This window comes from Lynx rufus, unplaced genomic scaffold, assembly GCF_022079265.1.
Source record: "Lynx rufus isolate CCGP_SWC_20201006 ecotype Redwood Valley unplaced genomic scaffold, mLynRuf1.p SCAF_8, whole genome shotgun sequence".
Classification (NCBI taxonomy): Eukaryota; Metazoa; Chordata; class Mammalia; order Carnivora; family Felidae; genus Lynx; species Lynx rufus.
The window spans coordinates 1,842,405-1,867,238 of NW_025814896.1; the positions used below are offsets into that span (position 1 = coordinate 1,842,405).

The 24,834-nt window shown below is 58.5% G+C and overlaps 1 protein-coding gene across 1 annotated transcript in view; it reads left to right on the forward strand.

The window, feature by feature from the left end:
- The first annotated feature begins 5,647 nt into the window (after positions 1-5,647).
- Positions 5,648-24,834, forward strand: part of TAF4 (TATA-box binding protein associated factor 4) — a 66,172-nt gene continuing 46,985 nt past the window's right edge. Inside the window, exon 1 of the mRNA XM_047067923.1 lies at positions 5,648-7,020. Within this exon, the coding sequence (XP_046923879.1) occupies positions 5,688-7,020 (1,333 nt within the window). The 5' untranslated portion in view covers positions 5,648-5,687. The remainder of the gene's footprint in view (positions 7,021-24,834) is intronic.

Here is a 24,834-nt window from a genome sequence, read left to right on the forward strand (position 1 = left end):
CCCCCCGCCCCTCCCCCACTCACACTCGGTCTCTCTCTCACAAATAAACATTAAAACAAATAAAAATAAATAAATAAAAATATACATATAGTTTCTAGTTCTCACTTGTGGGTTTTAAAAAATATTTTCCCCCATTAAAAGCATATTTTTCTTTACATCAGTGATTACAGTTATAACAGTTACTTTAAAATCCTTGTTTGCTAATTCCGCAATACGGGTCACGTCAGGGATCAATCTCCATTACTTACCCTTTTTGGTTTGAGAATGGCTCTGACATTCTCCTTTTCTTTGTAGATCAAGTAAATTTGGATTGTATCCTAGACACATTGTTATTTTCTGTTGACTTTGGAGTCATATGTACACATCCCCAGAGTTGGTTTTATTTTGTGTTTGTGTTGTTGTGACGCTAAGACTCGGCAGTGCTCGGGCTACGAACAACGACCCGTGGGCAGCAGCTCTGATCTCATGTTAGACCTCATCTTGGTTCTTTTGTTCTCAGCCTACCTGCCTGGAGTCGGCCCCATGCGTGTGGTCCAGTGTCACCTGGGGATTTAGGCCCTATTTATAAACAGAACTCAGGCCCCTGCTTCTCTTACTCCTTCCCTTCTGGGATGTCCCTGCATCTCCCAGAGGGTGTCATTGGCCCGGCTCCGTCTCCCAGCCCCTTAGGCAGAAGGACTATAGGTGTTTTGTTGGTGCTTTTTTTTTTTTTAATTTTTAATTTTTTAAAATTTACATCCAAATTAGTTAGCGTATAGTGCAACAGCGATTTCAGGAGTATGTTGGTGCTTTATCTGGTCGGTGTGGCATGGGCTGCAGCCTGGCCTTAGGCCAGGAGTGTTGAGACAGGCAGCCCCCCTCCCCAGCATCTGCCTGCCTTTGCTCACTCTGGCGACTCCAGGAAAAGGTGTTTTGTATTTTGTCCCGAGCTCAGAGTGCTGTCTGTGGGAAGGTGAGTTCAATAGGAGGTTACTATTCTACCACACTGGAAATGGAAGCCCAGCTTTCAATTTCTGTGAAAAAAAAAAACCCTGCTGGGATCTTAAAACCTGTTTTGTATTGAATCTGTAGATCACGTTGGGAAGAAAGGACAGGCTCCTAATTCTTGAACTTTGTATATCCCTCCACATACTTATTTTTTCTGTAATTTCTCTCAATCGTGTTTTACAATTTCCTCTCGTTTTTTGTTTGTTTTGTTTTGAGAGAGAGAGAGTGAAAGAGAGCGAGAGAGAGCACATGTGCGTGCATGAGCGGAGGAGGGTCCAGGGGGAGGCGAAGAGAGAGAAAGAATCTTAAAACAGGCTCCAAACCCAGCTCGGAGCCTGACATGGGGCTTGATCTTACAACTGTGAGATCTCATAACCGTGAGATCAAGACCTGAGCTGAAATCAAGAGTTGGACGCTGAACTGAGTCACCCAGGTGCCCCTCTGTCTGTCGGTCTTTTGCTTTGTTTTGTTAGTTTTACATTGAGGTGTTTGGTTGGTTGATGCTTTTGTAAATGGTCTAACTTTCAAAGTTTAAATTTTTACATTCTCACTGGCATTTAATGGTCAGTGCCTAACCTTAGCTTTACGTATCTTGTGCAAACAGTTAATGCTAATGACACAGGTTCCAGCGACAAAACCTATGGTTTGGTCCATCTCCGAGAGCACCTGCAATGAAGTTTTCAAAAGGTAACTTTTCAGGAATGGAGGCTGGGGCTTTACGAATTGAGCATTTAAGCTGAATGAGGGGCAAGCTGTGTCTAGGAATTAACCAAAGCAATAGGCAGTTCTACCTGAAAAAATCCTCTGAGGGGCCTCATACTCAGAAAATGGAGTTCGGCAGCCTCACCTTTCCAGGGAACGGGGACTCAAGACACCAGCAGACTCCTCGGACTTGATAGGAAGGCTGTTTCTTGCTTGTACTCTGACGTGGCAAGGGAGACGGCCCAGGAAGGCTGACCTATCGGAGTTCCCACCTAAACTTCGAAATAAGCCCCTCCCTGAGCTAAACTAGTAAAATCCATCGTGACAGCTGTAGTTAGCTATTTGTGGGAGTCAGCCAAGACACCGTCGTAAATGAGTCACTCGAGAGTTTGTAGACAGCCCGCATCCAGCAGATACAGGTCAAGCTCCGAGAGGAGGCAGGCCTGACTCTAACTTCGGAGCAGACATCTAATCAGTGTACCGAGGGCTCGGTCCACCTTGCCAGTCTAAAAGGAGCATTGCCAGTGTCTGTCAGCTCTGGGGTCCGAGTCCCAGGTTTCTGTCTCCACCTGGAGAGACCTTGGGCTACTAATGACATCCTTCCTGAGCGTCAGTCCCCTCATCTGCCACACAGGCTTGGCCTGGCATGGAGGGAGAGCTCAGTGTGTCGGTGTCGCTTACCTGTGGCCACGGAGCAGACTTCAGCACCACACTTTCTTTCCGAGGCAGAACAGGGAGGGGTGGCCTTGGCTAGTGGATTCCACTCCAGATGCACCAACTCTCAGGCTACTGTTCTGGGGCAAAGGGGCTGGTCGGGCTGATGACGGCCTTCTGATTGATCTGAAATTTCGGTCTTCTTTCCGTAAGTGAACAAACTAGTCATCTGTTATATTGGGTTGAAGTGTCCCCCCCCAATTCACATCCGCCCAGAACCTCAGCACGTGACAATCTGGAAATGGGGTCTTTGCATATGTAATTGCTTAACAGTGTTGAGATGAAACCATTCTGAATTTATGGTGGGCCCTAAATTCAGTTAGTAGTATCCTCTAAAGATGAAAGGAGGGGCACCTGGGTGGCTCAGTCAGTTGGGCGTCCAACTTTGACTCAGGTCACGAGCTCACGGTTTGTGAGTTCAAGCCCCGCGTTGGGCTCTGTGCTGACATCTTAGAGCCGGGAGTCTGCTTCGGATTCTGTCTCCCTCTCTCTCTGCCCCTCTCCTGCTCATGCTGTCTCTCTCAAAAACAAATAAAAATGTTAAAAAATTAAAAAATAAAAAAGATGAAAGAATACACAGGTGCCTGAATGGCTCAGTTGGGTGAGTGTCCAACTTTGGCTCAGGTCATAATCTCACGGTTCGTGAGTTTGAGCCCCACTTCTGGCTCTCTGCTGTCAGAACAGAGCCTGCTTAAGACCCTCTGACCCCCTCCCCCCAATCAAAAACAAATAAACATTAAAAAAAAAAAAAGATGAAAAGACACAGAGATGCAGAGAAGCCGTGTGACCACAGAGGCACAGATTGGTACAAGCCCAGGGGCCACCAGAGGCAGGAGGTGGGAAGGACCCTGCGCACTTTAATGTTGGACTCCTGGCTTCTGGAACTGTGAGAATGAATTTCTGTCGTTTCTGTAAGTCCCTGTTTATGATGATGCTGACAGCCCTAAGAAGCGGATGTGTCTACATCTATGGATCAGTTAGGTGTTCCTGCACTTGACCCCGGGTCAGGGATCCATTCTTGATGACCGGCACACCCTGCCAGATCCAAGGGGCTGAGGAGCACCATCCGCTGGGGTGGGGAGGTCCCCCAGGTGAATGGGACTCTGGTAGCCTAGGCCTGGGTCTTTAAAAAATGTTTTCTTATGTAGTATTGCAGGTAGACAACAGAAGCAAAGGGAACACAACCGACATCGCGTACCTTTCACACGGCCAGAGCAACGCGGACATGATTTACTCTCGAGTTTGAGTGTGTCTGAGGCTTTCTCTATTTTATTGAAGAGACACCGAAAAGGCGCACAACGTGGCCCCATGGCTTCCTCACTGCCCCTGTTCACTCTCAAGGTGGGCAGTGCTCCAGGGAGCACTGTGGCTCCCATCTTCCCTGGGGGGGGGGGCAGGGGACGGGGACTCCCCTGGCAGGGAAATGGGACCACAGGGGGTGAGGTGGGGTGCAGACTTAACCGCCCACACTTCCTGTAGGACAGTGCCCTGGAGCAGTCTGCGGGTGAGATCAGCGCCCCTGCAGGGAGCAGGCCAGATGCAGAGGAGAGCAGCGATGCTGGCCTGCGTCCAAGAGTGCAGGCTGACCTGACCGGAGGCTGGGGGAGGGGGGTCCCGTCAGAGAACGCAGGAAGCCACCGCTGTGTGGAGAAGCAGGGGTGCCCTGAGATGGCACCGCCAACCTTCCGGGAAGACGACAGTAATGTAGCAGGGGCGACCTGAGAGTGGGGATCCCCCCTCCCCCGCAGTCACACCGGCCCTCCAGGGTGCAGCGGAACAGAACAGTGGGCTTCACTTTCTACCCCCACCCCAATCGTAATGCTTTGAGGGTGTGGACGATGGCTCACATCTGTTTCCCGGTACAGATGTCCTCACACGGGGCCTGAAATCAGCCTGCCAATGCTGTTGCTTGGCCTACTTTAAGCTTTTCTAATTATTTGTAAGCGTTTAGAGATTACGATTTTATACAGAATTCCACATTTCCGCTATTTGAAAGCCAGACCCCAGCCCGGGCCGGGCTCCAGGGGCTGGAGGAGATGGGCACGGGAGCCGCGGGTCCCAGCCCCCCGCCCCCACACCCGGCGCGTCCCGTTCCTCCTGCGCGCGGAGGTGCAGGTGCACGGGTCCCCCGCCCCCAGGCGCGCGGGGCTGGGTCACGCTGCCCGGAGACCGCGGTTGTCCTCGCCAAGCGTCCCGGAACACCGTCTGTTGGTAAAAAGCAAACAAGCAAAACCCGGCACGAAGAGCACTGTACCTGAGCTAGTCAGTTCTACAGCGGAGATGCTCGTGCACAGTGTTTAGGTCACGCACTTTGTCAAAGGGAACAGAGCAAACAGGAAGAGGCCGTCCACACAGGACCGCTCCCGACTCGGGACTGCCGGTCGCCACAAGCGCTGTCGGTTCCCCCAGTGATTTATGGATACCCGTGTGCGGGAGCCGTGCCGCCCCAGGCCGGGCGCCACTCCCTCCGGGGAAGCTCGGGCCGCGGCGGGGGGACGGGGACGGGGACGGGGTCGGGGACGCGCGGGGCCCAGGACGCACCGCCTCGCCCGGCAGTCGCGCAACCGACGCCGCGAGGCCAGTCCTCGGCCAGGCCCGGCCCGCCCGCAGCCGTGGCGCCGCCGCCGCCCGCCTGTCCCGGCTCCGGCCCCGCGAAGGCAGCGGCGGACGGGCCTCGGGAGCACGGCCTCCCTCCCATCCTCCCTCCCTCCCTCGACCGCCCGGCGCTCCCGTCAGCTCCGGCCGCAGCCATTTTGGAACGAGTGCAGACAAAGAGCGAGTCACCGTCGTTGCCCCCAGCAGGCCCGGGGTGCGGACCCCGCCTGCCGCGCCTAGCCGTCCGTCTGCCCCAGTCCCTGGCCCTCCCGGCCGCCCGCACCCCCACAGCCCGCCGGCCCGATGCCGCCCGCTCGCCCACCGAGCCCAGGCCGCCCGCCCGCGCCCCGGCCTCTGCCGCTAGCAGCCATTGGCCGCGCCTTTTAAGCGCGCGCCGCGGCCAATGACGAGGCGCCGAGCGGCCGGGCGGGGGGCGCCGTGGCCAATGGCAACGCGCCGGGCGGCGGGCGGGGGCGGGCGCGCCGCCGCGCCTGCGCACCGCGCCGTCACCGCCCTCTACACCCCCCCCTACGCCGGCCGCCCCCCGCCCGCCCGGCCGCCGCCCCCGCCCCGCAGGCGCGCGCCGCCCCCCGCCCGCGCCTGCCCGCCCGCCCGCCCGCCCGCCCGCGCGGAGCCTCCTCCCCGCCCAGCGCCGGCGAGCGGCGGCGGCGGCGGGCCGAGGAGGAAAGATGGCGGCGGGCTCGGATCTGCTGGACGAGGTCTTCTTCAACAGCGAGGTGGACGAGAAAGTGGTGAGCGACCTGGTGGGCTCGCTCGAGTCGCAGCTGGCGGCCAGCGCGGCCCACCACCACCACCTCGCGCCCCGCGCGCCCGAGGCGCGGGCCGCGGCCGCCGGCGCGCTCGGGAACCATGTCGGAGCCGGAGCGGCCGTGCCGGCCGAGGGCGCGCCCGCAGCGGCGCCGGAGCCGCCCCCCGCAGGTAGAGCGCGGCGCGGCCTGAGCGCGGGCGGGCGCCGGCCGGGCCCGCGTCCTCACCGCGCCATCCCGCTTGTCCCCGCAGGGCCCGCCGCGAAGCTGAGCGCGCTCGAGGCCGGCGCCGGCGCCGGGGCCGGGCCCGGGGCCGGGGCCTGCGCGCCGGGGGCCGCGGCCGCGCCCGCCGCCCAGCCCGCCGCCCGCAACGGCCCGCCCGGCGGCCCCGGCGCCGCGCAAACTTTGAATGGGAGCGCCGCGCTGGGGACCTCGCTCCGCGCCGCCGCCGCACCTGCTGTCAGCCTGCTCCACAACGGGCCCGCGCCCGCGCCGCCGCCCAAGCCCGCCGCTGCCGCCGCCACTGTCATCCAGACGCCGCCCTTCCTCGGCGCCCCCGCCGCGCCCGCGCCCCGCGCCCCCTCGCCGCCCGCGCCCCCCGCGCCCGCCGCGCCCCCCGCCGCCGCCGCCGCCCCGCCGCCTCCGCCGCCGCCGGCCGCCGCCAGCCTGGCCCGGCCGCCCGGCCCCCCGGCCGGAGCCCCGGCGGCGGCGCAGAACGGGGGCAGCGCCGCGCCCGCGCCCGCCCTCGCGCCCGCCCCGGCCCCCGCGCCCGCCCCGGCCCCTGCCCCGGCCCCGGCCCCCGCGCCCGCCCCGACCCCTGCGCCCGCGCCCGCCCCGCCGCCCGCCGCCAACAGTCAGCCCGGGCCCGCCGCCGCCGCCGCCGCCGCCGCCGCCGCGCCCGCGCAGGTGGCCAAGGCCGACTCGCCCAAGACGGCGGTGCAGCCGGCGCCCGCGCCGCCGCAGGCCCTGGCGGCCAGCTGCCCGGCCGGCGCGGGGGCCGGCATGATCCTCGGGCCAACTATGCAAGGGGCGCTGCCCGCCGCCGCCGCCGCCGGACTGCCGCCGCCGCCGGCCCCCGGCACCCCCACCGGGCTGCCCAAAGGCTCGGCCAGCGCGGGGCCCCAGAGCCTGCCCAGGACGCCCTCGGCCACCACCGGCGGGATCCGGGCCACGCTGACGCCCACGGTCCTCGCCCCTCGCCTGCCGCAGCCGCCTCAGAACCCGACCAACATCCAGAACTTCCAGCTGCCCCCAGGTGAGTGGCCGCGCCGGGCGGGCCTGGCTGCCCCCGCGGGGAGTCCAGGAAGTTGTGGGGCTGGCAGGGCGCTGAGGTCACGGGTCTTGCGCGGGCCTGCAGCGAACGAGCCGGGGCGCTCCCCTGCCCGGTGCGGGAGAGCTCTCTGCCATGCGTGTGTGTGTGTGTGTGTGTGTGTGTGTGTGTGTGTGTGTGTGTCTGCGGGCACGGCCCCGGGTGCTGTGGCAACAGGGGTCCCCTTTCCTGGGGCATCGCTTGGCCTCAGCTCGCTGCTTGCATTGCAAAGTTTCTGGGCTCCCGCCGTGCAGCAGCGGCTTTTCTGCTCTCCCGGCTCCCTGTGCCCCTGTCCCGCTCCTCCCCTCCCCCCGCCGTGCAGCGCTCTGGCTGCCGGCCTCCGCTGGAACGGCTTACTGGGTTATGCAGCCTGGGTCCATGGCTTTCCTGGGTCTGCTGCCTTCCCCTTCTGGTTTTGGGGATCGGTTGTGTTAGAGCCTGTGAACGGAACTCGTCTGCTCCTCTGTTACTCTGGGCTGTGATGGAGGGCTGGGCACTCCCCCCAGCTGGTGAGGTCAGGCAGAGTAGGGACGCCCCTTCCTTGTGGCCGGGCAAGCGTGCATGGAAAGCTTCCGCTTCCCTGCTAGCGGCAGGATGGCAGAGATCCCAGGTGAGCCCTGGAGGGATCCTTGGGCACACACACCCTTCCTGGTCCACGTCCCTGCCTCCCACTGTGTCGTGCACTGCTTCGGCCACAGCGTCCAGCAGTGCCGTGCTGCGGGTTAAAGGATGCTCGGTCGCTCTGGTTAGTGCCATCCGGTGAGATCGGCGGGTCTCTCAGAGGTGCACACGGTGGTGCGTAGCGAGGGGGAGCAGTCGCGGCCACAGCCTGTGCGTTTCCCGGGTCTCTTGGGTCATCCCCGGCAGCCCGTTGGGGTTCTTCAGGTCTGACAGTGAAAGGTACCCCACGGCGTCCCAGCTCATGCTGCTGTGTTTTGGGATTCTTGAGCAGAGAGAAACTTGAGCACTGAGAAGCCCTGTCTCCTCTCGCATCCCCTCCGCCTCGCCCGCGAGGACCGGGAGCTTCTGGAGAGCTCCTCCCTGGCTGTGTAGTAACATGTGCTGCTGTAGCGGCCAACGCGGTGGCGGGAGCCGAAACAGCACCTCCCGTGTCCCCGCGTGCTTTCTGGGAAAGAGCCGTTGGTCACCTTGTCAGAATTTCAGCGTCTTAACAAGGGAGGGTTTTCTTGTCAGAGCCCGTGAGGGTGTTCTTAGGCCGGCAGGGGCGGGGGAAGTGGGCAGCCCAGACCCACGTCTCCGGGGTGGGAGTGGGGCTTGCCGTGCTCGGAGGGGACAAGGTGACGCAGAAGAAGTTGCTGGAGAGGTGTCGAGATGTCCCTTAGGACGCGTCTGGTTTGTTTTTTGAGTTTGTAGTGGGCGCTTATTTGAAGGTTCTGTTTTTGCTCGTTGTGTGTGTTTTGAGTTTTCGGTGGAGAATAGGGCTGATCTTTTAGTTAACCTTTGAAAAAGGGAATTCGGGGTTGTGGTGCATTATGTAAAACGTGGGAATATCCTTTCGCTATGTATAAAACTCCCTTTCTGGGGGTCTTGCACAGCTCAGCACCTGCCTTACTCCTGCCAGAGACCATTCCCGTGCCGCACTCGTGTTGTTGGGAACTGGTGTGAGCTGGTCAGTAGTTGGCCAGGCAGGCGCTTGGCCTGACCGGCAGGGCCTGTGTGACGCCTGCAGGTGCGGTGGTCTGGGGATGGCTGGGTCTCCTTGGTCTGTGCCTTGGCGCAGGCGAAACCCCTTCCTTATTTTTGTGCCCGGGGAGGAAGCCATGGTTGGGAAAGGGCGTCTCTGCCACGAGTGACCCTGGACTCACTTTCATCTTTGGTTTTAACGTCGCTGTCACAGAGGTCTTCGTGTGCAAGTAGACCAGTCCTTGAAAAAAGCTGTAAGAGTTGTCATGAGCGTTTGTGTTAAGTCCCCGGGATTTGAGAGCAGAGAGCAGCCCGTGTTGACATTGGGGTGACAGATGTCTTCTAGAATATAAAAGATGTGTGTCCGTGTTTTCTTTGATGCTCCCCACACCCCGGCCCCCACCAATTGGGAACTCTGAATAGTTACATCGCCTCCTTTTTACAACAGCGGGAGCAAAAAAAGTATCACCCCGAAACAAAGTTCTCGCTTTTAAATAGTGCAATTTTGTAAACCAAAATGACAGGTTATGAATATTCTAGTTATATAATCGATCAGGAAATACTAAACTCTCTTCCTTGATGTTCCCTCTTCATTGAAATCTCTCATCCCAAAGACGTATACAGCGGAGGTAGAAGTGACTTATACAAATAACCGTGCTCGGCTAATAGCTCATTCTTGCTACAACTCAGAGACGCAGACACTTGGGAAGGGATCTGGGGCGGGAGGCCTTTCCAGGCTGCACACAGGTGTCAAGTGAGCGTGTATGAACGAGGCTGGCCCGTCAGCTCCTCTCCTTCCTGCAGGTCGAGCTCCAGATGGGGAGAGGAGGTACGGGGGTCTCACCGGGGCCCCAGGCCTTCTCATCGTGCGCTGGAACCCGTGTGGATTTTGGCTTTAGCGAGTTCCATTTTGATCTTCTTTGTTAGGACAATTTTGTAAAGAAACGCTTACGTTGTTGTAGTCGATTTGCTCGTTTGAAGGTACCAGAGTGTCGGTTTTGTCCGCTATGGGGATAGCAAGAACAGATAAGAGATTTTTGCCGCAAAGGCACTTCTCCAAGAACTGCGAAAAGCGCTCGTTTCATACAGCTTGTTAGTCGTAACATCCCGGTAATATTATGATCATCATTGAGAGAAAAATAAGTGATATGACACCAAAATTAGCATTTGCGTAAATGGTTTTGAAAGATCTTTTCAGGTAGATGCTACGTTAAAGATGCTCATTTCCAAAGGTTATCTCTTGGCGTGGCAAGTTAGTGTTTTTTGCAGTGGACGTCTGTTTGTCCTGCTTTTGCAGAGAATGCTCTCCTGTCACCTGAAGGTTTGGCCAGGGCGTAGGTTCTCATTCCGGGACGGAGCACCGTTTCCTCTCCATCGGCGTAGTTGCCTTGGCCTGGGAACATTTGCGTGCTCCTTATTGGAAGTGAATATTATCACTGTTAATATCCTTGCTCGTAAAAACATGGCTCCCACCATGATGAACGCAGTTATTTGCTGGTAGGGAAGGGAAGAACCCAGCGGTAGCCGACTGGGCTGTTGGGCCGGGTTATTTCCCAGAGGGCTGACCCTGAGCCGGGCGGTAGGGTGTGGAGAGCCCAGCACTGAAGTAAAAGGAACTGGACATTCTGGTGGCCGGTCTTGCCCGCAAGTGCTGTGGCCCGAGGGGTGCGTTTGCACCTTTAGATTTTGTTACTTGAGGGCACTCTTGCCTTCTCTGCCTGGAGTCCCAGTTGCCCCAGCTAGAAAGTGCCGCTGACCATTTTGCAAAGCATTGTGGAATCCTGTCGGGACGAATGGGACACACCTCCATTGTGTAACGTCTGTTATTTATGTGCTGTCCCAGTGACGTTACGGTTTTTGCGGGTCTTAAGCATTATGTTGCTGTAGATGGTGCCAGGTCTAAAGACAGCTTTATTCTCATCAAAACCATAGCAGCCTTGGACGCGTTTTCAGTCACCGGGGAACCTGGTGCGGTGGCTGACTCTGGTTGTGTGAGTGGGAAAGTTGCCGGGCTGTCACAGGCCGGTCACAGACCCGGTGGACGTGTCCTGCTGCCGTGGGGGCAGTGGGCGCGGCTGCCTGCTCGGAGTGGGCTTTGGCATGGGGTTTGCTTTAGCCCAAAGGCCTTGGGGTTTTGCTTTTGATGTACTTGTGTAATGGTGACGTTCACGAAGAGAAAGGGAAAAGAACTCCTGGAGAGCCACACGCGGCCGGCACTGGACAGCTCTGCTTGGCGGGGACAGAGGTAGCTTCTCTGAGCTTCCACACCGTGGGCTTGGAGGGGAGGCCATCCTCTGTCCGCACCTCGCCCCTGACTGTCACCACTATCTTAAGGGAGGACAAAGCCGTCTTGGCGCCTGGGGGTGGGGTGGCGTTTCAGGCGTACGTGGGGGTCTTTTGGAGCTGGCGGTTCTCACCTTTTGGCAATAACCAGGAAAGGGGTCCCTTAGACCCTCCTGGGGCATCTGTTCTCTCCTGCTGCCTACCGTGCTGGAGGGCAACGCGTGCTGTGCGCATATGGCACAATTACTGGAGTTTGAAAAGTCGAGACTTCCCGAGTCCTTTGCGTTTGCCGGTCCAGGGTAGATCCGTATTTCTTAGCGCCCCACGAGGAAGTGGTTAGCAAGCGGGATCTTGCTACCTGGGTGGCCGATGAACCCAGGGGCCAAAGGGCCCGACTCCCAGGAGTTCTGTCACCTCCGGGCCATGGCGAGTGAGTGCCCTCGCTTGTGCTGTAGGAGTTGCTGACAAGTGGGCACTGGGTCCCCTCGGGCAGTGGTGTTTGATCAGAACGGGACTGACCCAGTTCAGACCCTGCCCTAGAAACGAAGCAGGTTGGTGGGGCAGAGCAGCGGGGCGCGCACGTGGCTGTTTCCTTGAAATCAAAATAAAGGTAGTTCCTGGTGTGCTCCTAACCCCGACTTCGGCTTCGGTGTGTAAATGTAAGCTTTCCTCATCTGAAATGATACATTTGAAGAAAGCTTTTCGAGAAATAGCTGGTCGTGTGTGAGTTGATCAAGACAGAATTAACTGGTTTTAAAATTTTGAAGCAGAGATTTAAAAGGACTCTGGAGCAACTTGCCTTAGGTTTGGGGAGTTTGCAAAGTTCTCAAGAGCACTTTTGCTTTTCCTCATGTTGATGATAAGCAGGAGTCTCAGGTTTTCTTGGTCGTCCTGGGAAATAGTTACTGTTTAGGGTTCTCGTCTCTGAAACTTGTCTTCGACTGGAGTCTTTATTTGATCAGGTCTTTGATAGTAAGAAGACTGAAGGAGAGAGGTCCTTTCTCGCCACTGGAGCCTCTGTCCTGGGTGCCGTGCCCCAGCGTGTGAGGGACAGTTGTTTCCAGCTGGGGGTGAGACTGCCACGGCGTGGGGCACTGTAGGTTAGAAACACGCGGACTTCAGGGCGGTAGATTGCTGACCAGTGCCTCTTAACACCCCGTGTAGTAGATCAGGTGCTGTAGCCTCGTTTGGAAATTGAGAACTTTATGTTTCTATGCTAGAACTGGGAACCCTTTCAAGTACAATTTTTGTTTCTTACACATCCTTAGATGTCTGCACTAAGGGAATGAAATCTTCAAAACACAAAGAGGTATAAACATTGTCCACAATTTAGGCACCCGCCCCCACATTTGAAAAGTGCATGGATACCCCCTCCTTTTTTTTTTTTTTTTTTTTAAGAGAGAGTGCAGATGAGCGAGGGGGGGAGAGAGAGAGAGAGAGAGAGAGAGAGAGAGAAAGAGAAAGAGAAAGAGAGAAGCAGGGCTCACCTGAAGCAGGTCTCGAGCTCACCCGAAGCGGGGCTCAAACTCATGAATTGTGAGATCATGACTTGAGTCAAAGTCCGATGCTTAACCGACTGAGCCACCCAGCCGCCTGCCCCCTTCTTGTCCTTCTTTCCTCTGTGGCCACTTGCCTGGCCACATCCCCCTGCATGTGAGTGGACGGAGGCCCTCCCAGTGTGGGTGTGTGAGTGAGTGTAGATTGGGCTGGAGGCTCAGAGCCCCTCTGCAGTCCTTCTCAGCTGGGTCGTCTTTTTTTTTAGTTTTTTTTTTAACATTTATTTATTTTTGAGACAGAGAGAGAGCATGAGCAGGGGAGGGTCAGAGAAAGAGGGAGTCACAGAATTTGAAACAGGCTTCAGGCTCTGAGCCGCCAGCACAGACCCCGACGCGGGGCTCGAACCCACAGACTGCGAGATCATGACTTGAGTCGAAGTCGGACGCTTAACCGACTGAGCCACCCAGGCGCCTCTCAGCTGGGTCTTTTATCCCGAAGTTGGAGTCTAATGGGACCTCTCTGCCTCTTGCATGTGGCCTGGGAAGGGAGTGATGGACGTGTGTGGTTCTTTGACCACTGAGCTCCTGAGGAGGGTGTGACCAGGTGGTATGGGACCTCCTCGCTGACATCGGGGAACTTGTATCCCGAGGGCATATTTTGAAATGTTTTCCAGCTCTTAAGGTTGGGGAAATCCTAAAACAGGTCTTTATGACCGCGTCGCATTGGACAGCAGATTTTAGCTGAGGAGCAAGCAGTGAGAAGGTTGTGTCGCTGTGCAGTGACTTGTTTTGGGCAGTCGGCGGTCAGAGTGGACACGGAGTGGACAGAGCAGGACACTAGGAGCCAGAACAGCAAGGCCCTCGTCCTCAGTGCTGCGCCCTCCGCACTCAGAGTGGCCGGCGTTGGCCTGGACACTGCAGAGGGCAGAGAGGGGCCTTGTGGGGTCAGCAGTGAGGCCCGGCGCTTTGGGGAGGGGGGAGGTGCTGGGGCGTGGGGTGGCCATACTGTGTGGACCGTCTTGTGTTGCCACCGCAGCTGGAAGGGGACGGAAGGCAGCGTTTCCACCTCAATCTTTGTGCCACGGTGTGGGGGGCAAGTGCGTCAGGGGAGCTCTCCAAGGGGCCGTCACGCCTTTCACAGAGGAGCTTTGTCGAGTGCTTTTTAATATAATCCGTGTACGGATTTGCGTAGACCGACACCGTGGGTTAGTGAACACAGCAGGTCACGGGCCAGGCCTGGCGTGGTTTGATCTTGTCAGGGCGCCCCCGGCGCCCCCACGTCGGGGAAGGGGAGAGGCGGGTGCTGCCGGTGGGTGTTGTAGCAGAACCACAGCGTCGTAACGCTACTAGTCCTTTGAAAGGGACTCCTTTCCCACGTTTTTCCTCCTGATACAAAGTTTTATTCATTATGGGAAGCGTGGGCAGAAAAGAAAACCGTGAGGGAGAAAATAAAGTTCCTCATAATCTCGCCTTGCCCGGCTGGTCACCACCTGTATCCGCCTGCATGAAGCACGTGCAGGGGGAGACCTTCGGTCACCGAGGTCCTGCCGCGCCTCCTGCCTTAGCCTGTGTGGGGAGTGCCCCCGCCCTGGTGGCCTTTGAAGTCCCCTCCTTCGGAGCTTCCCCACAGGCCCCTGGGAGGGGCTGCTGTGGCTCACATCCCGTCCCCTGGTCGGCTGTGAATGACCCTCAGGTGAGTGTCTTTGTGCACAGCTCTGCGGGCGTCTGATGGATCGAGCATTCATGAGTCTTTGATACAAATTGCCTTCTTGAGGACTCGACCATTCACGCTTTTAAAACCGTGGTTTTGAGAGCCATGGCCAAAATGATGATTTTTTAGAAATTGCTACCATTCTACAGGTTTCGTTTAGAAGGTCGTGTCTGGTTCTAGGGTGTATTTCTTTGACCAAGTGAAGGTGAGCCTTTTCCCGTGGATGTGGATGGAGACCGAGGTCCTTTGCTCTAGGATGTACGTCGGCCGGGGAGCCGATCCACGGTGCTGCGAGGACAGGGCATCACGGGGTGGCTGAGACCGAGGACTGCAGTGAAGGGGGACGGGGGCGGAGGGCCGTGGGCCTGTCTGGAACGTGAAGCGTGTGGTGCCGTTTCTGAGGAGGCATCAGGGGTAGTTGAGCGTAAGGTGTGGGCTGGGGGCAGAGTCCGCGAGGGGTCAGAATTTGGGAGTCCCGTGGCATTTGATGGAAGTTTTGGCCGTGAGGGTGAGGCCGCCTCCTGGGGGACTGTCTTGGAGCAGGGGGAGGGCGGCCGGGAGAGCAGGCGGGCCCCCCCTGCTGCAGGTAGGGGGGGCGGAGGAGGCCTAGGAAGGAGGGGCGACCCTGAACGCCACCTGCCTTTCACCTGCCCTTCGGGGAAGTGGACAGGGGCAGTTGTTGTTTTAGGAGCTTTTTATGAAGTAGGAGTGTTTGTCATTAAGGCAGCAAATTCCTCCCGGCTTCTTTGCCTTTTTATGTGTGGAAATGGCTGGGGAGGGACATTAGCACTTCCGATGAGGTGACGAGGTGCTGCGGTCGAGCAGCCCACGTGGTTTTGCACTTGTGTGCCCGCCCCGGGCTTCCTGCCGTGTGCCGATGGACAGACTCGTGAGTCTGAGGATTCTAGAGCCGGGTGGTCCCAGTGAAGATGCTGAGACCCAAGGAGGTGAGTGGCTTTTCAGAGACTCCTCAGCCCCTTACCCGAGGGGCTGGGCCCAGAGAGAGGCCAGCCAGGTGGGAGGTCTGGGGCGATCACTCCTTCCTGCCGCATCTCTTGTCTTCGTGCCTACTTGAGGCAGCTGACACAGGGCCGGGCCTTCTCGCGAGAAGATCCACAGCCCGGCGAGTCCCGAGCACACGGCAAGAGGCTGGCTGACCCCAGGGGCCGACACGCTGGTGCTGTCTGTTCCAGAGAGCCGGCTGTAGGAAGGCAGGGGTGTGTCCAGCCGCCGCCGGACTCCTGGGGTCAGCGGGGGCTTGTGCCTCGTGCTACCAGACGGCCCCCCGGCCTCCTCTCCGAGTGGCTGCGGGCATTAAGGTTGGGGCCATCCCGACGGCGGGAAGGGGTGAGTGGTCGGGAGGTCCCCTGGTCTCCAGGTGCAAGTCCCTTTCTCCTGACTGCAGAGCCGTGCCCGGGCGGCCACCCATCAGCCTTGCTCGTGGCCTCGAAGGGCAGAGCCACGCCTCGTGAGTTTGATTAGTCGGTCGATGAGCAGACATTGGGCACCAACTTCAGATCAGACTTGTGCTAGAGTAGGGCAGTCCCCGTCCTCAGGAATTACTTTCTGATGGGGCTGTTGGTGGGCCACGGAAGATGGGTTTGCAAGGGGAGGAGGTGGGGATAAATGCAGCATCGTTTCTGAAATGGAATCTCATTAGCCGCTCCTTTTCCTGCAGTAATTGCTGAAAATAAGCTTTCTGTCTGTTATAGTCCATTTTGGACACTCCAGCATTTTCTCTGCTGCTCTGGACTGATTAGATAACAAGTCAGGGTTGCTGCCACTTTGGTACGTATTTAACAGTTGAGAAACTTTGTTCAGAGCGTCTCCCAAGCTCTAGGTGACATATAGTAAAGACAGCCTCCAAGTGGGCCGTGGGAGCCCGGCGCGGAGCTCACTGGGAGTCCTGCGAGTCTGGGCCAGGGTCCCGACCGCTCTGGGCCAGGTGCCCGGTGGGCCAGCCCTGGCTTGCGTTTCATGCTGAGTGGTTTGGACACCGCTCTCTGGGGTCCCGATCCTGGAACTGATGGTGGAGCCAGCCCCTCTCCGACTCTGGGGGCTCTACGGTCCAGACACACCTCCGTAGGGGTCTCTGACTGTACTTGGCTTGGTGACCACCGAGACGGCTGGCCATCTCCCGGCGTGGGTAGGGCTGCCGACCTGCTGGGGACACGCCACCCTCGAGGACACTGTTGTGCCGTCAGCTCGGGGAGTTTGCTGGCCTGGCCTTCTTGAGACCGTCAGCCTCAGTCCCTCGGAGGCCCGGTCACGAGCAGCTGCGTGTGACGGTGTGCGGCGGGGGCAGAAGCACGCTCCGTGCTCAGTGCTGGCATGTTGGACGGCAGAGGTGCGCTGTGCACGGAAGGCAGGTTAGGGGTGGCAGAAGGGGGCGCACGCTCTTCAGGTCTGCGTGTCGCGGGCACGTGTGTGTCCAAGTGTGGGAGGTGGCCGGAGGGTGTCCCCTCGTTCCCTGCAGGTGGCTGCTTCTGGGGCGGTGGGGGTACGGGCCTGCGCACGGGACCTCCACTTTTCTCTGTAACGTTTTATTTCTCTTAAAGAGACCCGAGGCCACTATGGGAATTTTTAGTGACTGTTTGTTCTGGGGGGTGGGCCCCTAGAGTGTTTCCTCTTGCAGTTGTGTGTAGTTTAGAACTTTCCAGGCAGCTCCTGGATGTGCTCATCAGTAGATGCCCAGTGTGGGGTCGTGGGCAGGCGCCAGGTGGGGCTGCAGGCACGGGAGGGTGTAGTGTCGGTCACTTGGGTGCCTCACTGTCCCCGCCCCGTCGCACTAGCTGTTAGTCGCGCCTCGTCATTCCTCACTACGTCCCCTCTGCTTGGGCTGCTGCACACAAGGACCTCCACGGGTCCCTCGTTACTTCTAGAACAAAGCCGGACTCCTGACGGTGGTCTGGCCGTGGGGCGTTCACAACCTCCCCGCCTGCTCTGGCCCCCCCCCCCCCAGCTCGCTTCCACAGTGGGCAGCGCACCAGGTTGCGGCTGCACCTCACAGCATTATTTTCTGGGTGCTTCTGCGTGTCGTTCAGGCCCAGGCTGCTGCAGTGCTTCTGGGCGCCGGCCTCATGGCCCCCGTGGTAGAGCGGGGCGCTTCCTCGGGACTGGCGTGTCCCACCGAGGCCCGTCTCCGCGGGGCCTGGCAGTGGGCGGGTGGCCGTGAGTCGGTCCAGGCGGGGCTGTACCTGCCGGCGAAGCGGGAGCACCTGAGGTCGGAGAGCGTGGCTTGTGCCGCGTTCATTTTTGAAGCTCGGCATCAGCGTGGCGCTCGTGTGGCGGGGATGCCTGTGGCGTGAGTCAGGGAGTCTTCTGGAGGCGTTTGTGGTCTGTCCGCTTGGTGGACGGGCCACGACTTTGAAAAGCCATTAACTGAGACAGAAGACTAGTGCGGGACAGGATGTTTTGGATCTTAGACGCGCAGAGTTGAGTTAGTCACAGTCTCCGGTCCCCGCGTGACCTGCTGTATGTGACGAGCACCTGCAAACTCCACCCCACAGAACAGCTGGGAGCCTGCCAGCATCCCGCGGGACCATCCAGCCCCCGCCGCCCCCAGCCTGTGGCCGCCGTCGTCCTGACCCCACGGCCTCCACGCCTTTGCTTCTCTTTTCCTAACTGCCCGTGGCCTCCCTGAGCATCGTTAAGTGTGTGGGGTTTTTCAGCTTCAAGCGTGTGGAAAGGGTACCGTGCTGTGAGGCGTCCTTTGGGACCTTGGCCGTAAGTGATGCTTCCGTCCTGTGCTGTGTGGTATTTTGTCACGTGGAGACAAGCAGGACTCCTTCATCTCCTCTTGTGTTGTTTGTGAGAAGGGCCCTCACACTGCGCCTGAGTCTCCTGCCTGGGGAGGGGTGGCCAGCCCAGGGGGCACTGGCAGACTCTCATCTACAGAGCCGCACACAGGAGAGATCTTGAGAACAGGCCGGGTCTCTTTACGGAGACTCACGTTCTTGGTTCTACATGTGTACGCGGGGGTCGTGCACCGGGTGTCCGGGCGGGGGTCAGGGAGACCTGAGATTTGCGTCTGAAATTCAGAGGTGGGTTCAGGGCTGGGGATCGGGGGCGGGGGCCCTGATGATATTTCAGGAGACGTGTCTGGCTCAGCTGGTGGGACTCTTGATCTCGGGGTCGTGAGTTCAAGCCCCACATTGGGTGTAGAGTTTACTTTGAAAAAAAAAAAAAAAAAAAAGACTGATGTCATCTTAAACCACGAGGGTGGTGTGCTCACCGGGTTTGGAGGAGGGACAGTACAGCCCAGAGAAGAGAAGACAGGCCAGAGACCTGTTGGGGGACATCTGACACCTAGAGGTGGAACAGAGGAGGAACCAGCAGAGGGGAGCGGGCCCAAGCAGGGGGCCCATGGGGGGCCCGCGGGGGGGTGGGGCGCAGGGTGCCAGGTCATGGGGTCAGGGGTGTGTCAGGGCGGTGAGTGTCTACCTGTTGTGTGTCGGTGGCCGGGACAGGCCGGGCCTCTGGGGGAAGGTGGGGAGGGGACAGCCTTTGGGGATGCTGGTTTCGGAGGGGGAAGGAACAGAGCCACGTGCTTGGAGTGTGGGGACGGTTCCTTTTGTTGTTTCTGGACTTGTTTCCCGAAGACGGGAGATTGGGAGCCGTGCTCTCCAGGAGGAGCGTGATGCGGGCCACACACAGTGTGAAGTTTCTGGTAGCGCCTTCAAACGGACAAGGGATGTGAAAGCGCGACAAGGTGAAGTCCGTGTTAACGCATCGGGCTCAACCCCGCCTCCCAGGTGTTGCCAGGTCGACACGCTGCCCCCGTGCACGGTGTCCAGAGCCGCTGGCGTCCCGCTTCCTCTGGCTGCTGTGCCGGCACGTGGGCTCGCTCAGGTGCCTGCTGGCCGCCCGGGGCTCGTGGCTGCTCTGTACGTACCTGCGCACGGGTCAGCGGTTGCCACAGAGAGAGGGAGTGGGGGGCAGGGCCCAGGGGGCAGCCAGCAGGCACTGGCTGGTGCCAGCCGCTGGGGGATGCCAGGTGTCCGGTCAGGCATGCGGGGGGGGTGGCCGAATGAGAGGACGGGAGCCGGGGAGGAGGGACGCTGAGCCAGCCTCTTGGATGAGGGAGGGTGAGGGGCTGAAGTGGCCCAGCCCCACCTCCACTGGGGGGGTGAGAGGGAGAGCTTGCCCCGGTGGGGGCAGCAGGTACAGGTGGGGGCCGCTGGGTGGCAGGGAGGGGACACGACAGAGGTGGCCTTCCTGCCTCCTTCCTCTGGAGGGCCGGGGGCGCGCGGGAGGCTGTCCCCGGGCTTTGTGCCGGGCGGTGTGCCCTGTGGCCCGACCGCCACACAGCACTGCGTGCTCCTGAGAAGTCGGCGTCCCATATCAAACCAGAAGTGGGGTTCTCTTGGAAGAGGGGCACCCTGGCGGGAGGGTGGGTCGCCTGCAGGGCTGGAGGGTCAGGTGTACACTTGCCTGGGATGAAGGTAGCTGATCAGCAGGGGTGGTTGGAGAGTGAGGGGCGGACGTGGGATCACGGAGCCGAGATGGCGTGTAAATGGCTTGTTCTCGCAGCGTGGCCCTGGGGCCGGAGGGTGCGGCCGGCAGGCTGGGGAGGCCTCCCGCGGCGCCCCCAAGCCTCCCGCGGCCTGCCTTCCGGGTGCCGACGTGTGCCTGAGCGCTGTCCGTGCGTGGCGAGCACGCGTCCCCATGCCCGAGACACCTGCACCGGCTGGAAAGGAGGCACCTGCGGAGCCCGGCGTTGCCGGGTCCGGTCTGTGCCAGAGGTCCTTTCCTCACCTGATGTTCCAGGTCCCCTCTGGGGGGGTTTCCTCCCTTCTAAGTAATGTCCTGCTGTTCTCTTTCTGAAATGCCTTTGAGTTTGTCAATTTTCTTGTGTCTGGGGGGCTTGTTTGCATGCCCCCCCCCCCCATCTTGGCACTTTCAGCTCTTCCCCAGGCTGCTTCCTGCGGGAGGAGCCCCACGGATGCCTGGTGCCCGGGATGGTGCCGGTCACACAGCAGTGTGCAGGTCTCTGTCTTGCTGGAGCCTGTTATAAGGGGTCTGCCAGTTCTGGCTCATGCAAGCGCTGTACGGACGGAGAGCCATCGTGGTGCCCTGGCTCCCCTCGTAGCGGTCAGGCGGGACTGGACAGGGGACCCCTGACGCAGGGATGTCCTCTGTTTCTGAGGAAAGGACCTCGTGGCCATAAATTCTTCTGCCTAGAGCGTGGACATCCTGCCCTGAGCCCTGGGGGGTGCCAGAAAGACCCCTCCCGTTCTCTCAGAGTCTGCTTCTCTCTTTCTGCCTCTGCGGGCATCTCGTCCTTCTGTTGGCTCCTCCTGTCGGGGGTGTGGGGCCACGTCCATTCCTTGACTCTCGGCTTCATGGGCTCTTGGCGGGGGAAGAGGTGTGGCAGATGGGAGAGTTCTGCTGGTCAGCCAGCTGTCCATAGGCCACTTCTTAGGGGGTTTGGGGTACCGCGCTTGAGTCTCCAGGTACCAACAAAAGCAGATGACGTGTTTTTTGGGTTTTGTTTTGTTTTTGGTAGAGAGCTTAATTTTTTTTTTTTTTTTTTTTTTTAGCGCAGTTTAAAGTTCACAGCAAAATTAGGAGGAAAGTACAGAGATTTCCCATAGGTCCCCTCCTCCCCCCCAGCACAGCCTCCCCACTGTGGCCGTCTCCCACCAGAGGGTACCTTTGTCACAGGGCATGAGCCGCACTGACACGCCATCCCTTAGGGAGCTTACATTAGCTTCATCTCAGAGGTTTGGACACACGGAGAAGGACACGTATCCGCCTTTATAGTGTCAAACAGTATTTTCACTACCCTTGAAATCTTTTGTGCTCCACCTGTTCACCCCTCCCCACCTCCCGACCCCATCTTTTTAATGTCTGTAGTTGTGCCTTTTCCAGAAGGCCCTACAGTTGGTGTCACACAGTGCGGAGCCTTTCAGATTGGTTTCTCTCACTTAGTGATGGATGTGCATTGATGATTCTCCTCCATCTTTTCATGGTTTGAGAGCTCGTTTCTTCCTATCACTGACTGACAGTCCATATTCTGGATCTACCACAGTTTATTTATTTGTCACCTTTGAGGGACGCCGTGGTCGCTCCCAAGTTTTGGCAGTCGCGAGCACAGCCGCTATAAAAATCCGTGAGCAGGTTTTCGTGTGGACACGAGTTTTCGACTCGTGTAGATAAATCGCAAGGAACACGATTGCCGGCTCGTCCGGTGAGACTATGATTCGTTTTGTAGCAAAACACCAGACTCGCCTCCAAAGCGGCCGCGCCGTCCTGCGTTCCCGCCGGCAACGGCCGAGCGCTCCTGCCGCTCCGCGCCCTCGCCAGCGTCTGGGGTCGTCAGGGTCGTGGCTTTGGGCCCTGGTGACAGGCGTGCGTGCGTGGTGCCTCGCTGTTGTGATTTGCGTCTCCCTGACGACCCGTGATGCGGAGCGTCTGTCCCCGCGCCCGTCTGCATCTGTGCGTCTTCTCCGGTGAGGGGCCTGCTCGGGTCTCCGGCCCGTTTCTAATTGGGTTGTTTTCTTACCGTGGAGTTTTAAGAGCTCTTCGTATATTTAGGATGACTGTCTTTTATCAAATGTCATTTGTACCTATTTTCTCCAAGTCTGTGGCTCCTGACAGTCTTTCCGAGAGCAGACGTCTTTAATTCTACCGCAGTCCAGCTTGCCAGCTTTCCTTCTTGGATCCTGTCTGGGTGTTGTGTCTGAAAGCTCATCGCCATCCCCAGGGTCACCGAGACTTTCTCCCGGGTTGTCATCGAGGAGATCAGGGTTCGCATTTTACTTTAAGTCTGTGACCCACTTTGAGTGAATTTTCGTGAAGGGGGTAAGGTCCGTGTCTGGATGCGTTTTTCTGCAGGCGGACGGCCGGCGGGTTCGGCCCCGGTTGTTGAAGAGACGGTCTCTGCTCCGTCGTGTCGCCTCCGCTCCTTTGTCAGACGTCCGGCGACTGGGTTTCTGGGGCCTGTTTCTGGGCTCTGTTCTGTCCCACGGTCTGTGCCTTCTTCCGCCGGGACACGGCGGCGCGATTGCTGTGGCTTCGCGGTGGGCTTGACGTCGGGCAGTCCCCCTCCAGCTCTTGCGTTGGCTCCTCTGGGTCCGTGGCCTCCCGTCCGTTGTCAATATCCATAAAGTGACTTCCTGAGATTTGAGTGGGATTGCAGTGAAGCTACCGACCAAGCTGGCAAGAACTGACATCCCGACGATATCGAGTCTTCCTGCCTGTGAACATGGACTGTCCCTCCATTTATCTGGTTCTTTGTTTTAATTCATCAGAGTTTTTAGTTGGCTTTATTTGGTCTTGTATTTCGTTAGATTTATAACTAAGTATTTCATGTTTTTTGGGTGCTAACGTAAATGATAACGTGTTTTAATTCTATTCATTGTTGGTTTATGAGACAGTGATTGGCTTTTGTAAGTTAACTTTATATCTGGCAACTTTATTGTAATCATTTTTAGTTCCAGGAGTTTATTTTGTCATTAAAAAGAAAAAGCTTACTTAGTTTTTGAGAGAGAGAGAGTGCGGGAGAGAGCAAGCACGTGCAAGTGGGGAGGTGCGGGGGGGGGGGGATCCGAAGCAGGCTCCGCGCTGACAGCAGCATGCCCAGTGTGGGCTCAAACTCCCAAACCAGAAGATGGTGACCTGAGCCGAAGTCAGGTGCTCAACCAAGTGAGCCATCCAGGCGCCCCTTCTGTCATTTGGTGGGGGGGGGGGGTTCTACGTAGATGATCTTGTGAACAAAGACAGTTTTTTATTTTTTCCTTCCCAATCTGTGTACCTTTTATCTCATCTTCTGTGTTGCACCAGCTGGGATGCCTGGTGACACGTTGACGTGCAGCAGTGAGAAGAGAGACCTCCTTGCCTTGTTCCTCTTTTTAGGGAAGCTTTGAGTCTCTCATCGTGAAGTAGGATGTTAGATGTTAGCTGTAGGTTTTTTTGCGGACAGTCTTTATCAGGTCGGGGGAGTTGCCTTTATTCCTAGTTTACTAAGAGTTTTTCTCACGAATGGAGGTATTTTGGGAAGAGTTGTCAGTGAGCATCTTCCCTGGGAGGTCAAAGGGGGAGTCAGGCAGGGAGACCTTAGGAGGTTCCTGCCATATCCCGGTCTCAGGAAATGCGTCTTGGTCTAGCCGGGTGGGAACGGGGGCAGTAAGAGACATTACCTTTGTGAGGGCAGGTGACAGACAAGGGGACAGGGCACAGGAGGAGGATAGGATCGACCCAGAAGGGCGCCCATGACTTCTCTGCCCACCGGGGGCGGGACGTAGAAGTCAGGCACTGTGCACGTCTCCTGCACCCCCACTGCCCTCTTGCAGATGGGTGGCTGAGGCTCGGGTTGGTGAGGCACGCTGCCCGGGGCCTCCCTGATCCTGAGCCCGCTTGCCCCTCCCTGGCCTGGGGACCGGTCATGATGGTGGCCCGGTGGGGGCATGCGTTAGCCCTGCTGTGTCCAGAGGAGCAGCAGCTGTGTCCGGCCTGGTGGGTGGCACAGGTGCGGAGGTGGAGGTCAGAACTGCTGTAGCGGGAGCCGGTGCGATGAGTGTGTGCGGGGCCGAAGAGCTGGCTGCCTGGGGAAGGGGAGTGCGGGAGGGGGACGAGCCCTGGGAACCCTGGGCGGGGGGAAGTCCCCTTCGACCCTGCAGATGGTTCTGGATGTTGCTGTCCTCCTGAGCCAGGGTCAGACGGGCCCACACAGCGACAACCAGTAGTGGGACTCTGTGCAGCCAGGCTCCACTGCTGACTGGCTGTGCAGGTCCCCTCAACCCTTGAGTGCCAGCTCTCGGAGCCATAACACGGGTGGTTAGCAGTGCCCCTCGGGGACAAGGAGGTGTGCCCCGGGGAGTCTTGGTACGGCAACAGATGTCACTCTGCTCAGCCCCCACGCACGATTCAGTGTTTCTACGAAAGCATTTTCGGTACCTCAGGCTCCTCAAAGGCAAGCCCCCTCTTTGGTCTGGGGTTCAGGTGAACAGGCCCCCGTGTGCTCCAGTACCTGGGAGGAGTTGGCCATGTCACTGCAGGAGGGAACCCGCTCAGCCCAAGACCTCCTGGGGCTTTAGGGGACTTTCAGGGGTGATTTTTGGTACTTGTGTTGGAAAGCAGCCCGCCGCAGTGAGGGGGCACCTTGGTGGTGGAACAGAGTGGGCGTGGTGATGAGTGCACGTCGGGGTGGTCGGGCTGGACGGGAGACCAGCCTTGGCAGAAGGGTGCATGTAGGAGGGAAAAAGGTTTGGGGGCCACCCTGGCCGTGGGGGATCCCGAGGGAACAGCGTCCTGGCTGATGCTTGCTCGCCAGGCAGCCCCTCTGTCTGAGTGTCCTGGCAGGGAGAGGTCTGGGAGCCGGCATTGACACAGGAGATCTCAGGCTCCCTCGGCTGTGTCGTCTTCTACGTGATTGAAACGGGGCAGCATGGGTTTGTAGGTTGTAGGGTACTGCGTTTGTACCGTGGGAACCAGGGGTCGCTTTTCTCACGGCGAAGCCGGACTTGTTCTAAAGCAGAGTGAAGCACTCTGGGGGCGGCTGGCGTGCTCCGTTTTCAGCACAGGTTTTAAGATTTTACCCCCCACCCTTGTGAGTCAGTTCCCTTAGAACGAGACTGGCCCCGGCGCTCTGTGGGTGTGGCTTCAGACCGAGTCCGGCCAAGA